The 24,781-nt window shown below is 40.7% G+C and overlaps 1 protein-coding gene across 3 annotated transcripts in view; it reads left to right on the plus strand.

Annotated features, from left to right (window-relative positions):
• The window catches only part of fbxo28 (F-box protein 28), a 57,306-nt gene that overhangs the window by 19,677 nt on the left and 12,848 nt on the right, over window positions 1-24,781 (plus strand). For all 3 annotated transcript variants that reach the window (XM_062057765.1, XM_062057766.1, XM_062057764.1), the window contains one exon: window positions 19,515-19,624. In XM_062057765.1, coding sequence (XP_061913749.1) covers window positions 19,515-19,624 — 110 coding nt within the window. The remainder of the gene's footprint in view (window positions 1-19,514; window positions 19,625-24,781) is intronic.

Below are 24,781 nucleotides of genomic sequence, written 5' to 3' on the forward strand. Positions count from 1 at the left end.
GCCATTTTCCATATGTAAACAATGTCGGTTCTCGAGAGAAAGGACGCTTTACGAGTAAAAGAAATTGATAAACATGTCAAAAATAAGTTTCGATGGGACTGGATGGAAAGGGAAATCACTGATACTGTTGGGAAGAAGAAAGTTACGACTTTATTCAGTGATTTTATTCGGAAAATCGATCGTCCCGGAAAAGTTTTGTGCACGTGGTGTCATGATAATATTGACTATGGATCACGAGGTTTCAAGGCTTAGGAAGTACATGCGAAACGCCAAAAACATATGAAACAACTTGAAGCAAGGAAAACAAACTTTTCACTAGCTGGTACTTTTGGATGTCAACCGAAAGTGAGCAAACCTTACGGACTTCATCTTTTGTTTACATCGACAACTGCCGTAGACATCGAGAGGAAAGATCCACGCACTTCAGTTGCAGACAGGGTTGTTAATAATGAGGTAAGCTAAAAAATATTTGCTTGCGAAATACGCATGTTTGTTTTAAATATTAACCAATTATTGCTTAGCGAAATATAAATGGGTTTTTCTAAAAATAAAAAGCCACGTGAAAATATATTATGAAATTACAGAAATTCAAAGAGTCGCATTATTGAATCCAGTTAACAATTTATTTGAAATAAATTTGCATATAATACTTTTTTGTAATATTAAGTTCTTATGTAGTCTCTTGAAACTATTGTCAGTGGTGTAACAATCTTGAAGGTAAATATTTTCACACTTGTTTCATGCAATATGTCAGTGTCCTCACATTATTATTATTTCCTATTTTCAAATATGAGTAAACAATACTAAACATGTTTAATTATTTTCATAAATGTATATCCTATTTTGGCGAAAAGAATTAAATGTTTACATTACATGAACTGAAGTAATGTGGTAATACTGTAAATAAACTGTAGATAATAACACTGATCAATGTGACACCTGTGGATGTGAAATGAACACAAGATGTAAATATTAGTGACTAAATACTGTTGGGACTGAACCATATACAGTGATTCATTAGGATAATTGGGTTATGTATGTTCTATTAATGATGTTTTCATGTCTTTAAACACTAAAATATTTTCTTCAAATGGTGCTGTCTTTGTTAATTTTAGCATGTTAAATTGGTGAAAAACCAGGAGCTTGGACCTGGTTGGGGGCCTTCGTCCCCCAGACCCCCGGAAGTTTTTTCAGTCTTTTTCTTTGTGGTCAAATCACATGCCTGGAAATATGAAATCCGTGCTGCAGTCTGCAGGTGTACCTGATGTTGTGGCCCTGCAGTCATTCACAACTCCTCCAACACGAACATTATCGGCCGATAAATGCGTTAAAATGTAATATCGGAAATTATCGGTATCGTTTTTTTTTAGTTTTTTGAAATTTTTTATTTTTATTAAATCAACAAAAAAAACACAAGATACACTTACAATTAGTGCACCAACCCAAAAAACCTCCCTCCCCCATTTACACTCATTCACACAAAAGGGTTGTTTCTTTCTGTTATTAATATTCTGGTTCCTACATTATATATCAATATATATCAATACAGTCTGTAAGGAATACAGTCCGTAAGCACACATGATTGTGTGTGGTGCTGGTCCACTAATAGTACTAACCTTTAACAGTTAATTTTACTAATTTTCATTAATTACTAGTTTCTATGTAACTGTTTTTATATTGTTTTACTTTCTTTTTTATTCAAGAAAATGTTTATGATTTATTTATCTTATTTTTTTAATACATTTTTTATTAAACTACCTTATCTTCACCATACCTGGTTGTCCAAATTAGGCATAATAATGTGTTAATTCCACGACTGTATATATCGGTTGATATCAGTATCGGTTGATATCGGTATCGGTAATTAAAGAGTTGGACAACATCGGAATATCGGATATCGGCAAAAAGCCATTATCGGACATCCCTACCTAAAATGGAATATTGAGGAATACTACTAGTATAACTAAATAGATAGAAAAAAATGACTACCGTCTGCATCTGAAGTAAATAAGCTACAGCAACACCTTAGTTACATAAATCAATTTCCGGGACAAATGTGTAACTGCCAAAAAAAGAGAGGACTTAAAGGGGTGCCTTGAGTAAGGCCCCAGTTATGTAAATCACAGGTTTAGACCCCAGTGTTCTATTTTTGCTAGTAAGGTTGAATGTCAGTGCAAGGACCAGCCAATGTGTTTACAATCGTTCAAGTTTACACTTTGCACAATGATTTGTTATCTACAACAAGTATGTGATACAGATCAGATTCATACCAAATATTTAACAATACGGTTTCTTTATTTGCCTTTCTCCTTATTTAATTATTAATATCTATAAATGTTTTTGTTGTTTTTAAATAAATGACAACAACTCAGGTCTCATATAGAAAATAAATGTCACCATTTTCCTCATTTGTCCTTTTCACGTGTCCAGTGATTACAGCCTCTTTCACAATCTGCACCGGATGCTTGAAATGTAACACAAATATCCACATGCTGTGAGATCTCCTTTAGCTCCTCACATTGGAGTGCTGCAGCCACCATATCTGAGAACGCGCTGATGCAGCCTTGTTGAGGTTTTTGCTTCATGATGTACTTGAATTCAGCATACCGTATTTCCTTGAATAGCCGCAGGGGCGTTAATTAATTTAAAACCTCCTGTCACTCCTGCGTTTACCGGAAACCGGCGGGATGGCCGTGCATGCGGTAATTATTTTAAAACCTCTTCTCACTCCGGCGTTTACCAAGAGGAATCCATAAAATTTAGACGTGCGCTTTGAGTGTGATGTAAGCATACCATCATGAAAAGCACATTTAATTTAAAAAAACGTTATGGTCTTACCTGTACTTATAAATGGAGTCCATTTGCAGCTCCTTCTGACCAAAAGCATCGATAACTTGTTTATAGAAGTCTTCATTATTTTCTTTTTTCCGTTTTAAAAGTCTCTGTCTCGATGGAGATATTCCTTTAATTATTACCTCCTGCTTCCATTGAAAGTCCAGTTTAGAAAACTGTTTTATTTTAGATACCGGTATGTAATCCTCCATGTTAGAAGGAAGAAAAATAATCTCTTGCTGCGTGTGTTCACTTCTTCTGCAGTACCGGAAGTCGCAAGAAGGATCACTAGCGCGGCAGCGCCCTCTACCACCAGGAGGCGGGAGTCATTTAATGACTTATACAGTATTTCACACACGCAGCTACGGTATATTAATAAAACATAGCTGCTTACTGTTCTCTTTAGCATACTGTACCGGTATTCAATAGCTTGGACCTTAAATCCTACTGAATAGCTCTTTATCTTTTTTCCTTTGTGCGATTGTAAACTACTGAAAGCAGCTTCCTCCATTTTGAAAATGAGGACAGATGCGTCACTCGTGACGTAACGAATTTGACCCGGTGGAAGTTCTAGCCATATGCTAAATATTTTGCGAAACGAGTTTGACCCGGTGAAAATTATAGACATGCGATAATAAAATTAATATTTTGCAAAACGAATTTGATCCGGCTTCAATAATAAACCGGCGATAAGGCCAAGCATGCGTTAATTATTTTGAGAAACGAGTTTGACCCGGCAGTAATTCTAGACGTGCGAATACTATATTCCCTGCGCCAATTCAAGGAAATACGGTATTCATTGTTAATGGCCTCTATATGTGGGTGGTGGAGAATGGCCTCATTCTTCTCTGCCAGTGTAGCAATAGGCCCCTTGCCACCAATAGTTCAGGAACTTTTGGTCCTTGGAACCTCTGGGTTCCTGTAGGAGTGGTGGTTTGTGTTTTCGCCACATTTCACAGTTCAGGGTAGTTTATACAAATCAGGCTGATGACGTATGGAGGACAGGTTTAGTATATTTCTATACTGATACCATGTAAATAAACGGATAATATTAGGTCACAGTTATTTTACAAAAAATTAAGTAATTGAAATACAAAGCAATAATATACAAAACGATATGGTTTAAAAAATAAATGTGATGTCTGCTGTAATATTGACACAGATTAGAAAATTACGTCTCTAATTGCTATGCTGATGTTAAATAACAGACAACAACAAGAAATTATCTTGGATTGCACTAGGAACATGAATGAAGTCGAGCGGATGCATCGGCGAAGTAAAGAAAGACCGACGGCATAGAGTTTTTTCGAAGACATTTTTGGACCGAGAATCAAGAAAACAATACTTTTGAATGTCTAGTAGTTCATTCATAAAGAAGCAAAGGCCCTATGGATTGATGGAGTTTTAAGCCCCGACCGGATATTGTTCCAGATGAAGGTTGCTCTTGTTCTGGACTATCTTGCTAGTTGTGTGGAATACAGAGTTACTGTTTATCAGTTTGGAAATGCTTCGTGAAGAGGTTTGTGTAGGCTTTAATTGTTCTCCTTGTAATTTATAATACAGTCTTTCATATTTTGTCCGGAAGTCCGAATTAAGACGACATTCAACATTTCCTTAGCTACCTTATTAAATACATCTTTCTTTTTTTCTACCATTGATGCACTTCATAATTTGTTCTTTTAAATTGAGAAGCAAATAAACGGTCTCCTCTTCATTACAATTGTTGCTGTTTTTATTGACACTAAGGGTCCCCTCAGCTGCACACCCCACCTCGAGAGATCTGCTTTCCAACCGCATAATCCAGGTGTGTTAGTCCGACTTTTCAAAAACCGAACACGATCGGATTAAGGTGTTTCCATGGGTTGTAGGAGGCTCATTTAGAGCCAAACTATTTGAGATATGGGACTTATTTAGTGCATGGACAAGTACTGACTGACTAATTTTACAACATGTTATAAAGTAAATAGTTTATATCTGATGTTGATTACCTTCGTTCCACTCGTGTGCTGCCTCCTTTTTTTCCACATTTATCCAACGAAGTCAGAGTAGAAAGCAGATGAAGTCGCCGCTTCATACTCCTTCATAAATATGTTTAAAAGAGTCTGTCCACTTCTTGTAGCTTCACGTAACGAAACGAAGCTTGTAAAAACTAAAACAACAATAAACTGCATATAGTTTAATGACTACGGCTGAGTAAAAACACTTAAATAGTTCTTCAGTACAAAGAGGCCCCACAAAAGATCCTGCATTTCGAAAGCTCCTTTCGTTCTTCTTTCTCTCCGTTGTCAAGTTTGTTGTAATAGAAACACACAAGAAATAAAGATGTCACCGCGTATATTCCTATGGCGGTCATGTGTTTGAAAAAGGGATTTTAGGAACGCCCCCAACTGTGTTCAACCAATCAGCATTCGACAGCACAGCCCACCCCTGAAAATGTTCCGGGGGGAGTTTGGAGAAGTCCCACCTAGCTAAGAGGAACTTCAAAGAACTAAATCTACCCGGGTAGTTTTTGGTTTCCGTTGGGGAAAGTTCCTGAAAAAGTTCCTGTGGTGCAAAAGGGCCTATTGTATGGTGGTAAATGGCCTATTGTATGTGGCTCCACACTCAAAATGATTGTCTGAGCTCAGTGCTTCGATGTGAAATGCAGACCACTCTTTAATTTCAACCTCTGGAAAGTGAGCATCCAAGTGATCACAGATCTTGAGGATTAAAAAGAGTGATCTCTTTGGTGTTTCTGCCAGCAGCTGATGAGGTCCCCATCACCTCTTTGACAAGGTCACCCCACTGAACATCCTTCTCATCCCTTAAGTATTGGGAAAGCAACTTTTCAATGTTTGCCCTCGCAAAGCAGTGTCCTTCCGTCACAGTCAGGTTGCGTCTTACAAAAGAGAGGGAGAGTTGTGCCAGCTCGGCCAAAACATCTCCCAGAGCTGTGAGAATAACCTTTAACGTAGAATCACTCAGCTTTTTGTAGCAGTAATTTTCCACCGGATCACTAGTGTAGTTCCTCAAAAGAGCATTCACAGCTTGGTGTCGGGGCAGCCATCGCACTTCGCTCAGAACCTAAATGACAATGCATCCCTCTCAAGACTCTTTGCGAGGTCCTCCATTTTGCTTCTCTTCACGTGGGACCGACTGAAAGTGGAATATACAGTTCTCAGAAGAGTTTCAGCATCTCACTTTAAAACCACATCTTTCTAGGCCTCTCTGGGCCCACACAATGTTTTCTGTTAGATGTGGTATTTGCAGATTTAATATAGCTGCAACTCCATTGTGCTTTCGTAGCATTACTGAGGCACCGTCAGAGGTCAGCAATCACAATTTTCTGCAAGTTCAATCCATGCATGGAGTAAAACTGTGATTGCCCGTACAATATCTTGAGCAGTGCATGTTGTCAGCTGGATGATGCCACCAAACACATTTTTTTGTGGACATAGTTTTCCCGCCTGTATTTAATAGACAGGACTAGCATTTTGTGTACTGTTATGTTTGCTCTCATTACTATCAGGGCGTGCCAGGGTGCATTTTTAACATTGCACATCGTGTCATTGTGCACTATTTTATTGATTAACATTGCACATCGTGTCATTCTGCACTATTTTATTGATAGAATTGACTAATTCAAAGGCATAATTTTTGCTTCTGCAGCATTCTGGTATTGCAACATACTTTTGCAAAGTGATCATTGAACTGAAAGCATTGATGTATTTTGATGGCACGTAGAATGTTGTCGATGGGAATTTTAACTTGCTCTTTCTTTTTTGTGACAGCTCATTCCTCTTATGACATTTTTTTGTGGTTTGCTGCAATAATGTGTCGATTTCCATTCCCATCTTGCATCTTTGTACAATTCCAACTGCATTTAAATGAATGTTATGCTGAATGTGACCTTTGAGGTAATCCAACTTCCAGTCACTCCACACTTTTCCCTCCGAAAACTCGCTTGCTACTTTGGCATCGTAGCATATTTTGCAGAGCAGCCCTTTCTCACTTGAAAAAGAAAATATCGCTCCCAGTTTTACATCTTATTCTTCTGTTCTCACACACTCTGATAGCCATTTTATCCTAAAATATTTAATGAATTTATTTTTTGACTTGGCTTGGTGAGTGGATGTGCCATTCCCTTTTTTTTTTTGTGCAATTTTAAGGTGTTGCACTGTTGGCACTACTGGTCACCTCTTTATAAATCGGACACACCGTTAGCTTGCTGACCTAGAAAACAAGTCAACAAGTGTGGCACGAGAAGCACGTACGTATGTTGACAGCAAAAAGGCATATGGCATTGATTGGTTGTGAACTGAATCCTATTTTTGGCAGCAGTGCTGGTCATTCTTGCCAGTGAAGCACTGCGGTCTAACGCTGCGGCTGCTGCAGGTGCCTGTCATCGTTGTAATGTCATCTGTTTTTACCACTGGCTGTATTAAACTCATTAAGTTGCATTACAAAGCGATACGTAGTTATTACGTGTTTATTTTTTTTACTGTTCAAAGTGAATTTAATTTTATGCGCCGCTTCAAGGGGCCGTTTGCTTTGAAAAATGCAACTGTGAGCAAGTTGCAAACAATATAACAAGAACACCATTGGCTAGCTTATGTTACCATTAGTGGTTTAACAAAACATATACATGCATGTGCTAAAACTGAATGTATTTTCCACAATTACTAAGTTTGTGAGTAACAATTTTTTTACCGGCCCAAATAAAATGATTGTGTCTCGTCAACACTTACGCGCAGAGGGTGCGTGCACAAATGAAAAAACAGTCCAAGAGAAGCAACAAACAATTTGCAGTCATGTTGCTATGGTAGAATATACATTCAGTGATACCTAATGCTATCTATCCAAATCGGTATCATTAGCTTACAACACCTGAAGCTAATGCGTGTGCATTGTTACGTTTGTACATAGTTATGTCATACAAGCTGGAAGAGGGCGGGATATAGCGCTTAAAATACATGGGGAAAGTCAGTGTCGGCGCTAGGAATTTTCAAAATTTTTCAAGTCATAAAAATGGGTTCCCACAAAATTTTTGGGGTCCCACTTTTTTGTAAGCGTTTTGAAAACAAATGATAAATGTTAGCATTATCCTGTTATAACTCACATTTTATATTGTGTTTTGTAAAAAGTTAAAGCAAGTTTAATTCATTAAAAAAATAATACAAAAAAAACAATTTTTTATGCATATGTACATTTATTCAGTTATAATCATTCATTCACTTTCTTCTTTCCTTCATGGATCTAAACTTTACCGCTGCCAGTAATTTTTTTCTTTATTTTCATTTAATAAGTTGTTTATCAACGTGCAGTTGTCAGTGATGTTTTCCATTTTAATTCAACACGGTAATACTAAAACCCTTGGGAGTTTGACAGCGGTTATCATTATTGCTGTTTATGTGCATTTTGTACAAACGCCCGCAGCTGCTGAAACATAGGCAAAAGAGTGACCGCTCTTGTTAAAAGTTAAAGTTAAAGTCCCAACGATAGTCACACACACACTAGTGTAGTGAAATTATCCTCTGCATTTGACCCATCCCCATGTTCACCCCCTGGGAGGTGAGGGGAACAGTGGCCGCGCTCGGGAGTCATTTTGGTGATTTAAAGGCCTACTGAAACCCACTACTACCGACCACGCAGTCTGATAGTTTATATATCAATGATGAAATCTTAACATTGCAACACATGCCAATGCGGCCGGGTTAGATTAGTAAAGTGCAATTTTATATTTCCCACGAAAACTTCTGCTGAAAACGTCTCGGTTTGTTGACGTTTGCACGTGACGTCACGGATTGTGCGGACATATTGGGACACCATTGTGGCCAGCTATTAAGTCGTCTGTTTTCATCGCAAAATTCCACAGTATTCTGGACATCTGTGTTGGTGAATGTTTTGCAATTTGTTTAATGAACAATGAAGACAGCAAAGAAGAAAGCTTTAGGTGGGATCAGTGTATTAGCGGCTGGCTGCACACAACCAGGAGGACTTTGAGTTGGATAGCAGACGCGCTACCGTGAGTATGCAGCTTTGGCGTCCAAACATTTGATCGCTTGCCCGTACGTGCGTGCCGCTATGTGCATGTCACGTACGTAACTTTGGGGAAATATATGTGCTGCAGGAACTTTACGGAGGTGAACGGTACTTTGGGCTGTGGGATTGAGTGTGTTGTGCGGGTGTTTGATTTGTATTGGGGGGTATATGGACGGGAGGGGGGAGGTGTTTGTTTTGCGGATTAATTTGTGGCATATTAAATATAAGCCTGGTTGTGTTGTGGCTAATAGAGTATATATATGTCTTGTGTTTATTTACTGTTTTAGTCATTCCCAGCTGAATATCAGGTCCCACCCGCCTCTCACAGCATCTTCCCTATCTGAATCGCTTCCACTGCCCTCTAATCCTTCACTCTCACTTTCCTCATCCACGAATCTTTCATCCTCGCTCAAATTAATGGGGTAATCGTCGCTTTCTCGGTCCGAATCGCTCTCACTGCTGGTGGCCATGATTGTAAACAATGTGCAGATGTGAGGCGCTCCACAACCTGTGACGTCACGCTACTTCCGGTACAGGCAAGGCTTTTTTATCAGCGACCAAAAGTTGCGAACATTATCGTCGATGTTCTCTACTAAATCCTTTCAGCAAAAATATGGCAATATCGCAAAATTATCAAGTATGACACATAGAATGGACCTGCTATCCCCGTTTAAATAAGAACATTTCATTTCAGTAGGCCTTTAACCCCCAATTCCAACCCTTGATGCTGAGTGCCAAGCAGGTATGACTTGAACTCACGACCTTCCAGTCTCAGGGCGGACACTCTAACCACAAGGCCACTGAGCAGGGTTATCATGTTATCAGGTTAGCATGTGTTATCCATAACAACACATGCATATGGAAAAGATAACGACTTCTCTTCATTTATCGTTCGGTCAATTGACTAATCGACTAATGGCCCAAGCCTATGAGAATATTTAGTCAACAAAATTAACACTGTGACAGAGGCAGGACAACCTTTTTGTAGACTTAGACTTCCTTTTTATTGTCATTCACATTTGAACTTTACAGCACAGATAAGAACGAAATTTCGTTACATAAGCTCATGGTAGTGCAAAATAAAAAAGCAGTAAGGTGCATATATAAATAAATAAATATATATAAATAATTATATATATATATATATATATATATATATATATATATATATATATATATATATATATATATATATAAAATAAATAAGTATATATAAATAAATAAATAGATTACTGTACAGATAAATATATTGCACTTTTTCACATGCGTCCACGTTTATGGATGAATATTATATTGTCTTTTTTATTCCAGCGAGTTAATCCATTTTGGGGGAGTTGAGGGGATAATTTAATTATGATGCGTTCAAGAGTCTTACGGCCTGAGGGAAGAAGCTGTTACAGAACCTGTAGGTTCTGCTTCGGAGGCTGCGGAACCTCTTTCTAGAGTCCAGCAGTGAAAACAGTCCTTGGTGGGGGTGGGAGGAGTCTTTGCAGATTTTCTGAGCCCTGGTCAGGTAGTGGCTTTTTATGATCTCCTGGATAGGAGGAAGAGGAGTCCTGATGATCTTTTCCACCATCCTCACCACTCTCTGGAGAGACTTCCAGTCTGAGGCATTGCAGGCTCCAGTCCAGACAGAGATGCTGTTGGTCAGTAGGCTCTCTATAGTGCCTCTGTAGAATGTGGCAAGAATGTGGGGAGGGAGCTCTTTTCATCCGACGCAAAAAGTGCATGCGCTGCTGAGCTCTTTTTACAAGAGCTCCGGTGTGTAGGGACCAGGTTATATTGTCAGTTATCTGCACCACCAGGAACTTGGTGTTGCTTACTATCTCCACCGCTGTGCCGTTGATGTAGCGTGGAGCATGGCTGGACTGATGCTTCCTGAAGTCAACGATGATCTCCTTGGTCTTGTTGACATTCAGGACCAGGTTGTTGGTTCTGCACCAGTCAACCAGATGTTTCACCTCCTCCCTGTAGTCCATGTCATTGTTGTCACGGATGAGGCCCACTACTGTCGTGTCGTCCGCATACTTCACAATGTGGTTAGTAGTGGACCTGGCGCAGCAGTCATGGGTCATCAATGTGAACAGCAGCGAACTCAGGACGCAGCCCTGGGGGGAGCCGGAGCTCAGGGAGATGGCACTGGAGGTGTTGTTGCCCACTCTCACAGACCGGGGTCTGTCTGTGAGGAAGTCAAGCAGCCAGTTGCAAAGGGGGGTACTGAATCCAAGGGGGGCCAGTTTGCTCACCAAGTGCTGCGGGATGATGGTGTTGAATGCTGAGCTGAAGTCCAGGAACAACATCTGCACGTGTGTGTCCTTTCCTTACAGATGTTCTAAGCTCAGGTGGAGTGCAGAGGAGATGGCGTCCTCTGTGGAGCGGTTAGGGCGATAAGCAAACTGGTATGGGTCGAATGTGGGGGGAAGTCTGGAGACAATGTATTCCTTTACCAGCCTCTCGAAGCACTTCATTATGAGGGGGGTGAGTGCAACGGGGCGGTAATAATTGAGGGAGGAGATTGTGGGTTTTTTAGGCACTGGGATGATTGTGGCCGTCTTAAAACATGATGGTACCACAGCCTGGGTCAGCGAGATGTTGTAGATGTCTGTGAGAACCCCAGCCAGCTGGTCTGCACATCCCTTAAGCACCTTGCCCGGAATGTCATCAGGTCCCGTTGCTTTCCAGGAGTTCACTCTCCTCAGGGTTTTCCGGACATCCGCTATATCCAGGTTGAGCGGCTGCTCATCAGGGCGAGGGATGGATTTTCTCGCCGGAGTGGTGTTAAGTGCCTCAAACCTTGCAAAGTAGTTGTTAAGGTCATCTAGGAAGCTGATACTGTTGTCACAGGGACAGGGGGCAGCTTTATAGTCCGTGACGACCTGTATGCCCTGCCACATTCGTCTAGTGTTTGTAGGGTTCTCGAAGAAGTCCTGCACTTTCTGACTGTGAGCACGCTTTGCAACCTTAATGGCACAGTTCAGGTTAGCTCTAGCTGATTTTAATGCCACCATGTCGCCAGACTTGAAAGCCTTGTTCCGAGCCTTCAGCATTGCACGTTCCTCCAGGGTTTCTCGTTGGCCCGTGTGGGGATGTTCTTGATCACACTGACATCCTCCATGCACTTCTGAATGTATGCGGACACAGACTCTGCATACTCCTCCACACATGTGTGGTGATTTTCGGTGGCGGCTGCTTTGAACATGTCACAGTCTGTGGTTTCGAAGCAGTCTTGTAATGCTGACATTGCTCCCTCTGGCCAGGTCCTCACCTGCTTCACTGTAGCTTGCTTCCTGATCAGCAGGGGCGTGTATGCAGGAATTAGCATCACAGATAGAAAGTCTGAGGAGCCGAGGTGGGGGCGTGGTGCAGCTTTATACCCCTGTTTAATATTACTATAAACCAAGTCCAGCTTGCTTCCACCCCTGGTTGCAAAATTCACATATTGATGGAAATGAGGGAAAACTTTTTTCATGTTAGCTTGATTAAAATCCCCTGCCACGATGAAAACTCCCTCTGGATGTGTAGTTTGCAGTTAATTGATGGAGAAGTACAAAGCATTCAAAGCTTCTTTGGTGTTAGCACTGGGGGGAATGTACACTACTGTGAAGATCATAGCACTGAATTCCCTGGGTAAATAAAATGGCCTGCATTTTATAGTTAATAGTTCAACATCAGGAGAGCAGTGACGTGATACTATCTTCCCATTGTTGCACCAGTTATTATTGATGTATATACAAACACCACCGCCTCGGGATTTACCAGTGAGAGATCTGCTCCTGTCCGACCGAAACATAGTTAGCCCCTCGATGCTAACTACCTCGTCCGGAACGGTTGGTTTCAACCACGTTTCTGTGAGAAATATGGCGCAGCAGTCCCTCATCTCGCGTCTTGCATTTAAATCCAGCTTCAGGTAGTCCAGTTTGTTCTCCAGGGAGCGGACATTTGAAAGCAGGATGGAAGAAAGCAGGATGGAAGAAAGCAGCGTTCTGTGGGGATTAGCCTTTGGCTTTGTTGTTAGCCCCGCTCGGCATCCCCGGTTCTGCTTCCGATCACACCGCTTACGTGTCTTTCGTTGACGGTCCCCGCTGGTACTAGACTACGCTGCGTCAAAGGCCGCTGGATGTAGCCGGCGAAGTATTCCCATGCTAGCGAGGAGGTCCAACGTACACGCATCTTTCAGTCCAAAACGGCCCGATCTATCTACATCCAGAATTGTCTGGCGGTCGTATGTGACCACGGAGTGTCCACGCTGTAAGCCAGCCATGAAATTTAAAGAATTGTCCGGTATTTTTGCCAAATTGTTCTATACTACCATGAGCGTCTGCAAGCCGCAGCCCGTCAGGGCGCCGCCATCTTGGACAACCTACACTATGTAAAACCTTGTAAAACCTACACTTTGAATTATGGGGGCCTCTTCGTTGAGACCATTCCAGATGAAGGTGTATTCCTTACCGATAATGTTAAAGAAATTTTCCAATGCCAGCCGTGTATTGCTGGTGGCAGCAATATCAATGTCGTATCTCTTGATTTTAGCTGAAATGAGCGCGGTGCGGCATGGCAGGCGGTTGACAATGTGGTCTCTGGAGTCTGCTAGTGTACGTATATTCCATGTTGCTATCTTCAGGTTTTGTGGTCTTCTTTTTCTCTTCTCTCGTCTAAAAGGATGTATTGATGGGCACAGTTACCCGTCTGGGTGTAGTTTGGATCGAGCAGAGTCTATGCAGCATTTTTTAGGCTCGTCCTCAGCTCATGCTTGCCAACCTTGAGACCTCCGAATTCGGGAGATGGGAGGGGGGTGTATTTATATTATCAAGTACTCCTTTTATATATATATATATATATATATATATATATATATATATATATATATATATATATATATATATATATATATATATTCAGTGTGTATGTATATACACAGTGTGTATGTATATACAGTATATATATATATATAAATAATCTGTTCATGAATGAGTATATCCGTTCGTCCACCGTGTTCACTGGAGAAGTCTGATCTACAAAATTTGCAGGCAGCATAGCCCTTCCCCTTCGAGCTGTCCTGGATGAACTGAAATTATTTTTTCCAATCATTTTAGAACTTGCAAGCATACTTCTTCTTCTTACTCGACGTCGCCATGTCTCTTCTTCGTTCTTCCGCTTCGTCTGTTATGTTTTTGGACATTACTACTTGCCGTAGTTGTGAAGTAATGCATGATGGGAATCCGGATGTTGTATGTCAGTGTATTAACGTGCCGGCTGGAATAAACACATGCTGAGAAATAGCTCCGTGCCTGCCTACTTTATGGGTTATAGATAAACCTATGGATAATGGAGACATATATAATAGTCTCCTTTTCAGGTGAGAGAGGATGCTAAAGGCAGTCGCCCCCAATATTGTTGTCCGGGTGGAAATCGGGAGAAATTCGGGAGAATGGTTGCCCCGGGAGAGGCACTGAAATTCGGGAGTCTCTCTGGAAAATCGGGAGGGTTGGCAAGTATGCCTCAGATAGGGGCGAGCAACACGGTTTGTTAAAAAGGGCTGCTCGGTCGCGCACATAGCGACCAAATGAGGCTGTCGTTCCATCCTAACCCCATGACGACCTTTACATCTGTATCGCCAAACGTGCTAGCGGATGCCAGTCCCAACCAGGACCTGCCTCCGTGACTGCCCTGCCATAGCCACAGGACGTTTAGATGAAGAACTGGAGAGGGGGGAAAGCCTGCACAGTGAAGAGATTAGGTTGATAAAGAGGTTGGGCTGTCCTCAATTCCACACCCTTGATCAACCCTTTGCGTGTGCCAATGGCGAGACAAGTCAAGACAACTGGTTACTTAAAAACCTGCTGTCCTACACAATTGAATCCAGTGTGGGGGAAGCCGCTTCACAAAGCTTTATTACAAGCCGCATTTTCCCCCAACGCAGCTGTGAAAGGGTTTGATTACCTGTGCAGCGAACGATCACCCTCAGTTAATTTTGCAAGCCAAAATTGTGATCCTAATTCAAATTGTATAAATGTTGTAGCCCTAGTTAAATTTCTTACACAGCTCTCTCTATTGTTAGTTAGCTAGGTAACAAGCCAACTATCTTACAGAGTAGAGTCAAAGACCAAATCCTGCAGATGTCTGACATGCCTGCGCTTCACCAGATGCACTGCCATGAAAAGCAATGTCTTCTTTTTAGTTATTTGTGTGTTTGACGTGTTAGGGGGGAAATCTTTCCATATTTTTGATGTTTTCACTGATGATGTTGCGGTGGCCGCAGTAATTTTTGTCTTCCTAATGCGTCCAGAAAAACATTGTCACCGATTACTATCGACAAATGAATTTGTCTGCAGCAATTTTTTTTCTCGATTTTTGTTGAGTTGTATTAATGCTAGCTTCTTCATTATCGGCCGCATGTTTTTTTGAAAAAACAGTTTTGTCGTTTTGTTAAAAGGGAACTGTGACTTAACCTCCAAGTTTCAGCACAGAACCAAATAACCTTTCTTCTCACATGGTAGACTTGGTAGACACTGATGGAATAATAATAGGTAATAATAATGCAAGTATACCCTGTCAAATACAATAGTTATATTTCTTGTATATTTCAACTTTGTAATTGTAATTTAAACTTAAATATCCAAGTTAAATAAAACAAACAAATACAATTTAAAATATGCTCTGTTTTCAAAATCAATCAATCAAAGTTTATTTATATAGCCCTAAATCACAAGTGTCTCAAAGGGCTGCACAAGCCACAACGACATCCTCGGCTCAGATGTTTCACTTAATTAAAAATTACAGCCAAAAGCAATAAAATAGGTTATCCCTCTGTTCATTACCAAAACAGACACCATATATTTTTTGGCAAACATTAAATATTGTTCTCGGCGTGGCTCGTGTGTTAGAGCGGCCGTGCGAGCAATTTGAGGGTTTCAGGTTACATACCAGCTACCACAATCCTAGTCACGTTCGTTGTGTCCTTAGGCAAGACACTTGACCCTTGCTCCAGATGGGTCGTGGTTAGGACCTTGCATGGAAGCTCCCACCATGAGTGTGTGAACGTGTGTGTGAATGTGGAAATAGTGTCAAAGTGCTTTGAGTACCTTGAAGGTAGAAAAGCGCTATACAAGTATAACCCATTTACCATTCTATCTTTGTAACAGCCATGCTATTTAAATGTGTGTGTTTAAACATGTTTATCTTACATTTTAATTTGTAATCGTTTTAGTGTTTAATGTTTTAGAGTTTAATGTTTTTTTGAAGAAATACAAATTAGGTGGTCATTTATTTCAATTCCGGTTTATGTTTTTTGAATTTTAGCTTACCTATTTAAGTTGAGTAGCAACGTTACAATTACCAGCAGAAAAATAGCTTTTAACGTCCATATTTCCTTTTCAACATAAGGTACCTTTTTGAAAAGCCAATCTAAAAACAATCTATTTACATTAAAAACATCATAAAATGCCAAGTAGAGAGAATAACTGCACATTATACTATGATACTAGAATCAGAATCAGAATCAGAATAGTTTTATTGCCATTGTTTGAGAACGGGTTCACAAACTAGGAATTTTTCTTGGTGCAAACGTGCGACATAAAACACATATATCACATATTTGGTAATAAAAAGAGCTGTAACTGAGCTATCAGATAGACTTAGAAGGAATTCAAGGAGCTGCTGTTAAGAGTTATTGTTCATTTGCCTGATGGCCGAGGGGAAAAACTGTTCAGATGGCGGGAGGTGTGGGTCTGGATGGAGCGTGGTCTCCTGCCTGAGGGGAGAGGGGAGAATAGTGTGTGTCCAGGGTAAGAAGAGTCAGCTGTGATCCGACCCACACGCCTCCTGGTCCTGGAGGAGAACAAGTCCTGGAGGGATGGGAGCTTGCAGCCAATCACCTTCTCAGCAGCACGTACGATGCGCTGCAGTCTATTCTTATCCTGGACTGTGGCGCCGGGGGAACCACACTGTGATGGAGGAGGTCAGGATGGACTCTATGATGGCTGAGTAAAACTGCACCAGCATCTCGGTCGGCACCTTAAGTTTCTTTAGCTGCCGCAGGAAGTACATCCTCTGCTGGGCCTTCTTGATGAGGGAGCTGATGGTCAGCTCCCACTTGAGGTCCTGGGTGATGATGGTGCCCAAGAAACGGAAGGAGTCCACAATGGGGACGAGGGTGGGAGAGTCAATCAGGGTGAGGGGGGATGGTGGGGCTGTGACTTTCCTGAAGTCCATGATCATCTCCACTGTTTTCTGGGCGTTCAGCTCCAGGTTGTTGAGGCTGCACCAGGACGTCAGCCTGTCCACCTCTCTCCTGTAGGCGGACTCATCGCCATTCGAGATGAGCCCGATGAGGGTGGTGTCATCCGCAAACTTGAGCAGTTTTACGGATTGGTGACTGGAGGTGCAGCAGTTTGTATACAGGGAGAAGAGCCAGGGGGAGAGTACACAGCCCTGAGGAGTACCAGTGTTTGTGGTTCGACTGTCCGAGACAATCTTCCCCAGCCGTACGTGCTGTCTTTGGTCTGTCAGGAAGTCATTAATCCAACTGCAGAGGGAGTCGGGCACGCTGAGCTGGTAGAGCTTGTCTCGTAGCAGTCCAGGGAGGATGGTGTTGAAGGCAGAGCTGAAGTCCACAAACAGGATCCTAGCATAGGTTCCTGGGGAGTCCAGATGCTCCAGGATGAAGTGGAGGGCCAGGTTCACTGCATCATTCATAGACCTGTTGGCTCTGTAGGCGAACTGCAGTGGGTCCAGGAGGGGGGCGGTGATGTCCTTGAGGTGGGGCAGGACCAAGCGCTCAAAGAACTTCATGACCACAGACGTCAGCGCGACCGGCCTGTAGTCATTTAGTCCTGTGATCCGTGCTTTCTTGGCGACAGGGACAATGGTAGAGGTCTTAAAGCAGGACGGCACGCGGCATAGCTCCAGAGAGGTGTTAAAAATGTCAGTGAAGACAGGAGCCAGCTGGTCCGCACAGTGTCTGAGAGTGGAGGGGGAGACACCATCCGGCCCGGGGGCCTTCCGCGTATTCAGCTTCAAGAACTGCCGGCGTACATCCTCTTCTTTGATGGAGAGGGTCTTTACAGTCTTATGTTTTTGGAGTCCTGTGATGTCATTGGAGTTTACAGTCTTATGATGTTTTTGGAGTCCTGTGATGTCATTGGAGTCCTTTGAGTCCTTTAACTCCTTTAATGAAGTGCTGGCAATGGTGGGGAGGGTGATGGTGGGGGGGAGCATGGCTTTGATGAGCTGAAGGCCGTTCATGACGACAGTAATGTGTGTTGAGGCCCTGAGCGAGAGTCTGGTCATTCAGGGCCTGGGGGGTTTTGGGCTTATAGTTCGTAAGGGCCCTTAGACCTCTCCAAACTGCCGCAGAATCATTGGAGCGGAACTGTTCCTGTAGACGGTTAGAGTACACAGATTTAGCTTTCTCCACTTCCCTGGTGAAGTGGTACTTCGCTTCTCTGTATGTACTTCGGTCCCCGCTTCTCCACGCAGCCTCCTTCTTCTTGCGCAGCTGTCGGAGCTTGGGTGTGAACCAGAGCTTGTCGTTGTTATAACAAACCCTGGTGCGCGTTGGAATGATGCGCGCCTCATTGAACTGTATGTATGAGGTCACAGTGTCCGTATACTCGTCCAGATTGTTCATGGCCGCTCCAATTGCCTCCCAATTGCTCCAATTGCAACTCGTCCAACGACTCGGCGGTGAAACACTTAATGTTCCTCATAACAGGTTTAGCCAGTTTCAGTCTCTGTCTGTATGAAGGGATTAAGTGCACCATCACGTGATCTGATAGTCCAAGAGCAGCGCGCGGGACTGCATGAAAAGCCTTGCTTATTGTAGTGTAGCAGTGATCCAGCGTGTTCTCCTCTCTGGTCGGGTATTTAATAAACTGTCTATACTTTGGTAATTCCTGGTTCAAATTTCCCTTGTTAAAGTCACCAAGCACGATAACAAGAGAGTCAGGAAAAGACCGTTCCACATGTAAGATCTGTCCTGCGAGCGCGCGCTGAGCGTCACGCACGTCCGCGTCGGGCTGGATGTAAACAGCCACTAGAATGAATCTACTATCTGACCATAGTGGATTTTTTTCTGAATTAAATGCTACACAAATGTCGGCATAATGGCCCCCCGCCACAAAAAGACATTCAAAAACCATGATGGAATTTACAGATTGAGTTCATATTTCAGGATTTGAAAGACAGCCATATATACAAATGCTTGTATTTATAAGTAAAGTAAAATTAACTTTCCTCTGTGTGTATTTCTTAACGGTCTTGTGATGTAAAATTTCACGTGTGGATTTTTTCGTCGTCTTCATACAGACCTGAAAGTTCCGATGTCAAAGCACTTCCGTAAAATGTGAACTACGTCATCAACCTATTTGTTCGTCAATTGGTACAAAAATAACCCTACACAGAGAAAATTACCCATGTGGAAAATCACCTCAATTGGCACAAATACTTAACTTTTTCTGAGATTGTTAGCCTCTGGTACTACTAGGCAAGTACGCAAAAGTCAATGACAACAGCTTATGTCGATGTGAATCAGTCAATCAGAGGGACGTCAACTCAAAAGAGTTATGCTGTTCAATGTGGTGAAAAATCAGCCAAATATATTTCCCATTTTTATTCTTATAGCCAATGACAATGCACCTGTGTGTCATGTTTGTGTCCTACAGGTCTGTAAACGCATGGATATGATCTGCCAACGTGTTCTTAATCAGGGCTTCCTTAAGGTGGAGCGTTATCACAGCATGTGTCAGAGACAAGTCAAAGCTCAACTTCCTCGGTAAGTATAACACCAGTGCACCTCATGATTTTAACAAGTGCTTACACTGAGTCTGAACCCATCTCAGATCAATAATTGATTAGTTTGTATTGGCGTAGTGCATCTGAGTTTGTTTGGTTTTGTAGTTAGTCTAGTGCTTCTCATATACTCATTAATTTGCAAACGTTTGCACTTTCATAGAAACCACAACCAAAAACAATTAAGTAGGTTAAGGGGGAAATGGGGGAACCCTCAAATATACACAACCATAACAATAAGTAGTATGGCTAAATAAAGCATCGACAAAGTTGCACTTCAATATTGACTATGTAGGTACAGTTGTACATTACTTAACTCACAATCAAATTAGGACCTTTATTAGGCTGACCATATTCTGAAATCCCAAAAAGAGGACACATATATGCATGCTAAGGTGGGCAGCACGCCAAGGCCGGGACTAGGTGAAAATTTGCCAATGATAGTCTAACTTGCTTTATAAATAATATATTTATTTAAATAAAGCATTTTTTCTCCTCTGTTGACAGCAGTGTTGGTGCTAGGAATTTTCAAAATGGGGTCCCGTGGACCCCATCAAGTCATAAAAATGGGGTCCCACAGTAAATTTTTGGGGTGCCACTTTTTTGTAAGCGTTTTGAAAAAAAATGCTAAACGTATACATTATTCTGTTATATCTCACATTCTATATTGTGTTTTGGAAAAAGGTTGTCATAAACGTTACTTAATTCATTAAAAATAATAATTAAAAAAAGAAAACACATTTGCATACATATGTAAATGTTTTCAGTTATAAACATTCATTCTCGTTCTTCTTTCCTTCATGGATCTGAACTTTACCACTGCTGGTAGTTTTTTCTATGTTTTTATTTAATAAGTTGTAGGTGTATTTATTTCAGTATAAAAGTGTAAAAAGTGTTTTGCTTTGGTCATGTAATTATGATAATGGTGTGCCAGGGCATACATACATTTTATATTTAACGCTTAAATCTCTGGAGTCTACATCAACTTCAGATCTATCCCTCATTTGAAAATGTTATAGTTTTTTTTATGTTGTTTTTTTGTTTGTTTGTTTTCTGCCCTTTTTTGTCAAACAAAACTATGTTTTTAATAGCAAACACACAACATGTGCAAAATCTTCCACCAAAAATATTTTTCAAAGTGGAATATTTGATGTGAAGTAATAAGAACCTTGGATAGGTCAATAATTCATAATAACATTGATTTTGATTCAATATTATGTTTTGAGCAATGACAGTTTGAAAGAAAAGAAAAAACAGCTTTGTTTTATCAGTCAACATTGCAACTTTTTCTAAATTACATTTAACCTTTAAGCTTTTTTATTTCACTTTTGTTATGTTTTTTCATAATAACATTGATTTTGATTCAATATTATGTTTTAAGCAATGACAGTTTGAAAGAAAAAAAAAACAGCTTTGTTTTATTAGTCAACATTGCAACTTTTTCTAAATTACATTTAACCTTTAAGCTTTTTTATTTCACTTTTGTTATGTTTTTGTTTATTTTAATAGTATTTTTAGAATGTGCCGTGGGCCTTTAAAACATTAGCTGTGGGCCGCAAATTGCCTCGGGGCACACTTTTGACACCCCTGCTATAGATAATAAAAAATTAAATCTGATAAATCTATCGATAAAAAGCAGAGCCTGGCGACACATGCGCGTTTATCATAACTCTCTCGCTCTCTCTGTCTCTGCCCCTCCCTCACGAATGCTGCTGCGTGCGCACCCATTCACAATTTGTTGTGTTTTTAACCCCTTTTTAACCCTGAACGTACATTGAAAATGCACGCAACCCTAACTCAAAATGCCGGACATTTGAGACATTTAAGAAACTCCGCCCTGACAGCCCCGCAAAAGAGGACATGTCCGGGGAAAAGAGGACGTATGGTCAGTCTACCTTAATAAACAAAAAGTGTAACAATATAAACACTGCAGTATGAGCAGATGTATTAACAGGTCATATGCAAAAGAAAAAAACAGTCTGGCAAATTCCAAATGTCTGTTTTTGGAAATGTTAGTTTTTCAACCGTAATAGTTTAATGGCGGCATGTCTTTGGAGATGTAGTGGGCCACCCTTTCTGTGAACGCACGTCATTTTGCGCTGTTTCGTTTTTACGGACCTCGTTCAGCAAACGCTTTAGTGAGTGTGTAATGTCAGGACAAAGGCTCTCCATCTTCATGTGTACGTCTTTTACCAGTTGGGAATACTGAGTTGGTGGCTTGTGTTTCAAGTGGGCATGCAAGTTTGTCGTACTCGCACACATTCAGCAAACTGGCTCCTCCGTGTTGATAGTCTCATCTAATAGAAATATTCCCACACTAGTGCAGTGGCATTTTGTTTTGTGATCATGTTGGTCTCCGTGTTTGCTAGCTATGTTCGTCACACGCTAACTTGTTGAACTCTGTGACGCTAGCGACCCTGCCTCTCCGCGCAAAGGCAAAGAAGGCACTTAATAAATGACAAGAGGATTCACGCCCTAACTTTCATTCCCCAACGTGCGCAGCTGCTAAAACCGATGAAAACAGTGAATGCTCTTGAAACCCGTAAAAACACGCATGTACGCAGCAATTATCGTTGCTGGAAAAGGTATCGACTTCATTTTTATTTATCGTTTGGTTAATTGACTTATCATCTTTCATCCCAGGCCTACCTACTAGGGATGTAGCGGTAAACGTTATAATGATAAACCGCGGTAACATTTCAGACAGTTAGTAATACCGTTTGAATTTTTAATTACCTAAAAACCGTCATTTATTAATGCATTTTAGGCAACACTGCTTACTTCATGGAAACAGACTCACAGAAGCGCCGGCGCATGCGCGCTAGGTCGTTTGGCTTGAAACACGGCGGAAAGCCACTACACAGATTTTGCTCCGTAGAGTTCCTCTCGAAGTAAACGAAGCCGAGCGCTTCATTTCCTTGTAGTCTCAGCGTGAATTCAAGAGCGCACTGCTGTTATTAGATGGAGACAGGTGTGGACAATATTGGAGACAAACGCATTGGTCCCACGATAAAAGTATACCGGTGAGGAGAAAAATATTTGATGTTGCTTTCATTTTCTCTACACACCGTCCTGCTGCTGTGACTGAGAGTTAATGACGTGAGGAAACATGCAGCAGGCGATGTGTTAGTAACGTTGCCACAACTTGTTTATAAAGTCTTTAGTTTGTTTACTGGGATGCTAACTTTTGCAGTGTTTACATACTAGCTAAAATGTTTTGTCATCTCTTCGAATTAAACAAAGGCTGTGAAGATTGTGTATTAGATGTGAGAGATATCACTCATGTTTATTTTTGTTGGCCAAACTGTTGTGCTGAAACACTTGGTATTGTTAAAGAAGAACAAAGCTTGTTTATTAGACTTTATCTTCATTAGTCAAACTGCTTTGTGTTTTATATTGAGATCATAAAGGAAACACAATGTTTTTACATTTTGTGGGTTTGTTCATTTCGCAAATGTATTACTTTAAAAAACATTCATGTGACACAGCATTTTGTAAAAAAATGTATTGTGTATAGTTAATTCATTTACAATATATTTCTGCTCAAACTCCTAATGCATCTGTCCCTATACAGCATGTACAAAATATAAAAATAGAGATAAAAGCATAATGTAATGAGAAAAAGCTGACACATTGATACTATTAATGAACAAAAAAACTAATATTTGTCTTTAAATAATTGATAACGTTTATCTATAGCCTTTTTATTAGACATTACATGATGGCATCACATTCACACCCCAACAATGTTTTACCTAACATAATGAATTGAATAATCCTGATTAATAATCGTCATTTCACTATGAATAAAAAATAACCTGAATTATAATTTCGGCCATAATCATGCAGCCCTATGTGTAGGGATGATGTTTGATAAGAAATTATCGAGTTTGAGCCTATTATCGAATCCTCTTATCGAACCGATTCCTTATCGATTCTCTTATCGAGTCCAGATAGGTTGTTGTATATGGAAAAACACACAATATTTGGTTTAACAAATCACTTCACATTCTCTACTGCTCGCTACTATAGTATTACCATATCGGAGTTATTGTGCAGAAATGTGGGGAAATAACTACAAATGTGCGCTACATTCGTTAACCGTGTTACAAAAAAAAATTTATTAGACTGATACATAATGTTGGATATAGAGAACATACAAACACTTTATTTATTGAGTCAAAAATATTAAAGTTTGATGATTTGGTAAAATTGCAAACAGCTAAAATGATGTGGAATTAAATGATATGATCCAGTTTAAGAGGTTGTTCAAATGACTAGTGCTTACAAAGTACAAAGAAGAATAATTATGAGAAATACTTTCAACCTTATTGAAAATAAGATATTCTTCATCTCAGTATATTAATAATGACTGAATTAATTAATTACATATTACCAAACTGTTGTATATACTAATTCACAGATATTTTATTATAGAAAGGTCAGTAAAGGATGTCTATATTGGTATGAAGTGGGAAAGGGGTAGGATTAAATAAGCTTTACTTCTTCCTACTCCTGTAAAGTGAAATTATATGAAACCGTGATGTCTTATGATGTGGTCGGATCATGTTTTGATTAGTTATGTTCTGTTAGTTTTGGACTTCCTTAGTTGTTTTGTGCACTTCAGGGGTTTGTTTTAGTCACCATGGTTACTTATGATTTTCACCTGCCTTTTACGCGCACCTGTTGCTCATCAGAGACTCTATTTAAGCCTGCCTTTTCCGGTCACTCGTCGTGGCTTCATTGTTTGCATTTGCAACAGTTACGTTGGCATTCTGGTTTTCGAGCGCATGATTCCTGTGCTAAGTTACCTTAGCTTTTAGTATTCCTGTGCTAAGTAAGTTTTTGCTTTAGCTTCTCGTGCGAACGGCACGCTTTCCTTTTGTTTCGTTCCTGTCTGTTGTAATGTGTATGATTTATGAGAAATAAATCATCTCCTACCTGCACGCTTTCGTTCGGAGCCGTCAGTTTTGCGTCCTGGAAACGAACCGCATCACCCCACCGTGATAAATGACTGAGCTACGTGACGTCATTTCTTGGGATGTCTCACGGGGCATTTCTTGTCGGGACGGGATTCGTTCCAAGTGATTTGAATAAAGAACCAACTCTTTTTCTTTACTATAGTGGTCTCGATAACGGG

Source organism: Entelurus aequoreus, linkage group LG09 (assembly GCF_033978785.1).
Source record: "Entelurus aequoreus isolate RoL-2023_Sb linkage group LG09, RoL_Eaeq_v1.1, whole genome shotgun sequence".
In the NCBI taxonomy this organism is placed as follows: Eukaryota; Metazoa; Chordata; class Actinopteri; order Syngnathiformes; family Syngnathidae; genus Entelurus; species Entelurus aequoreus.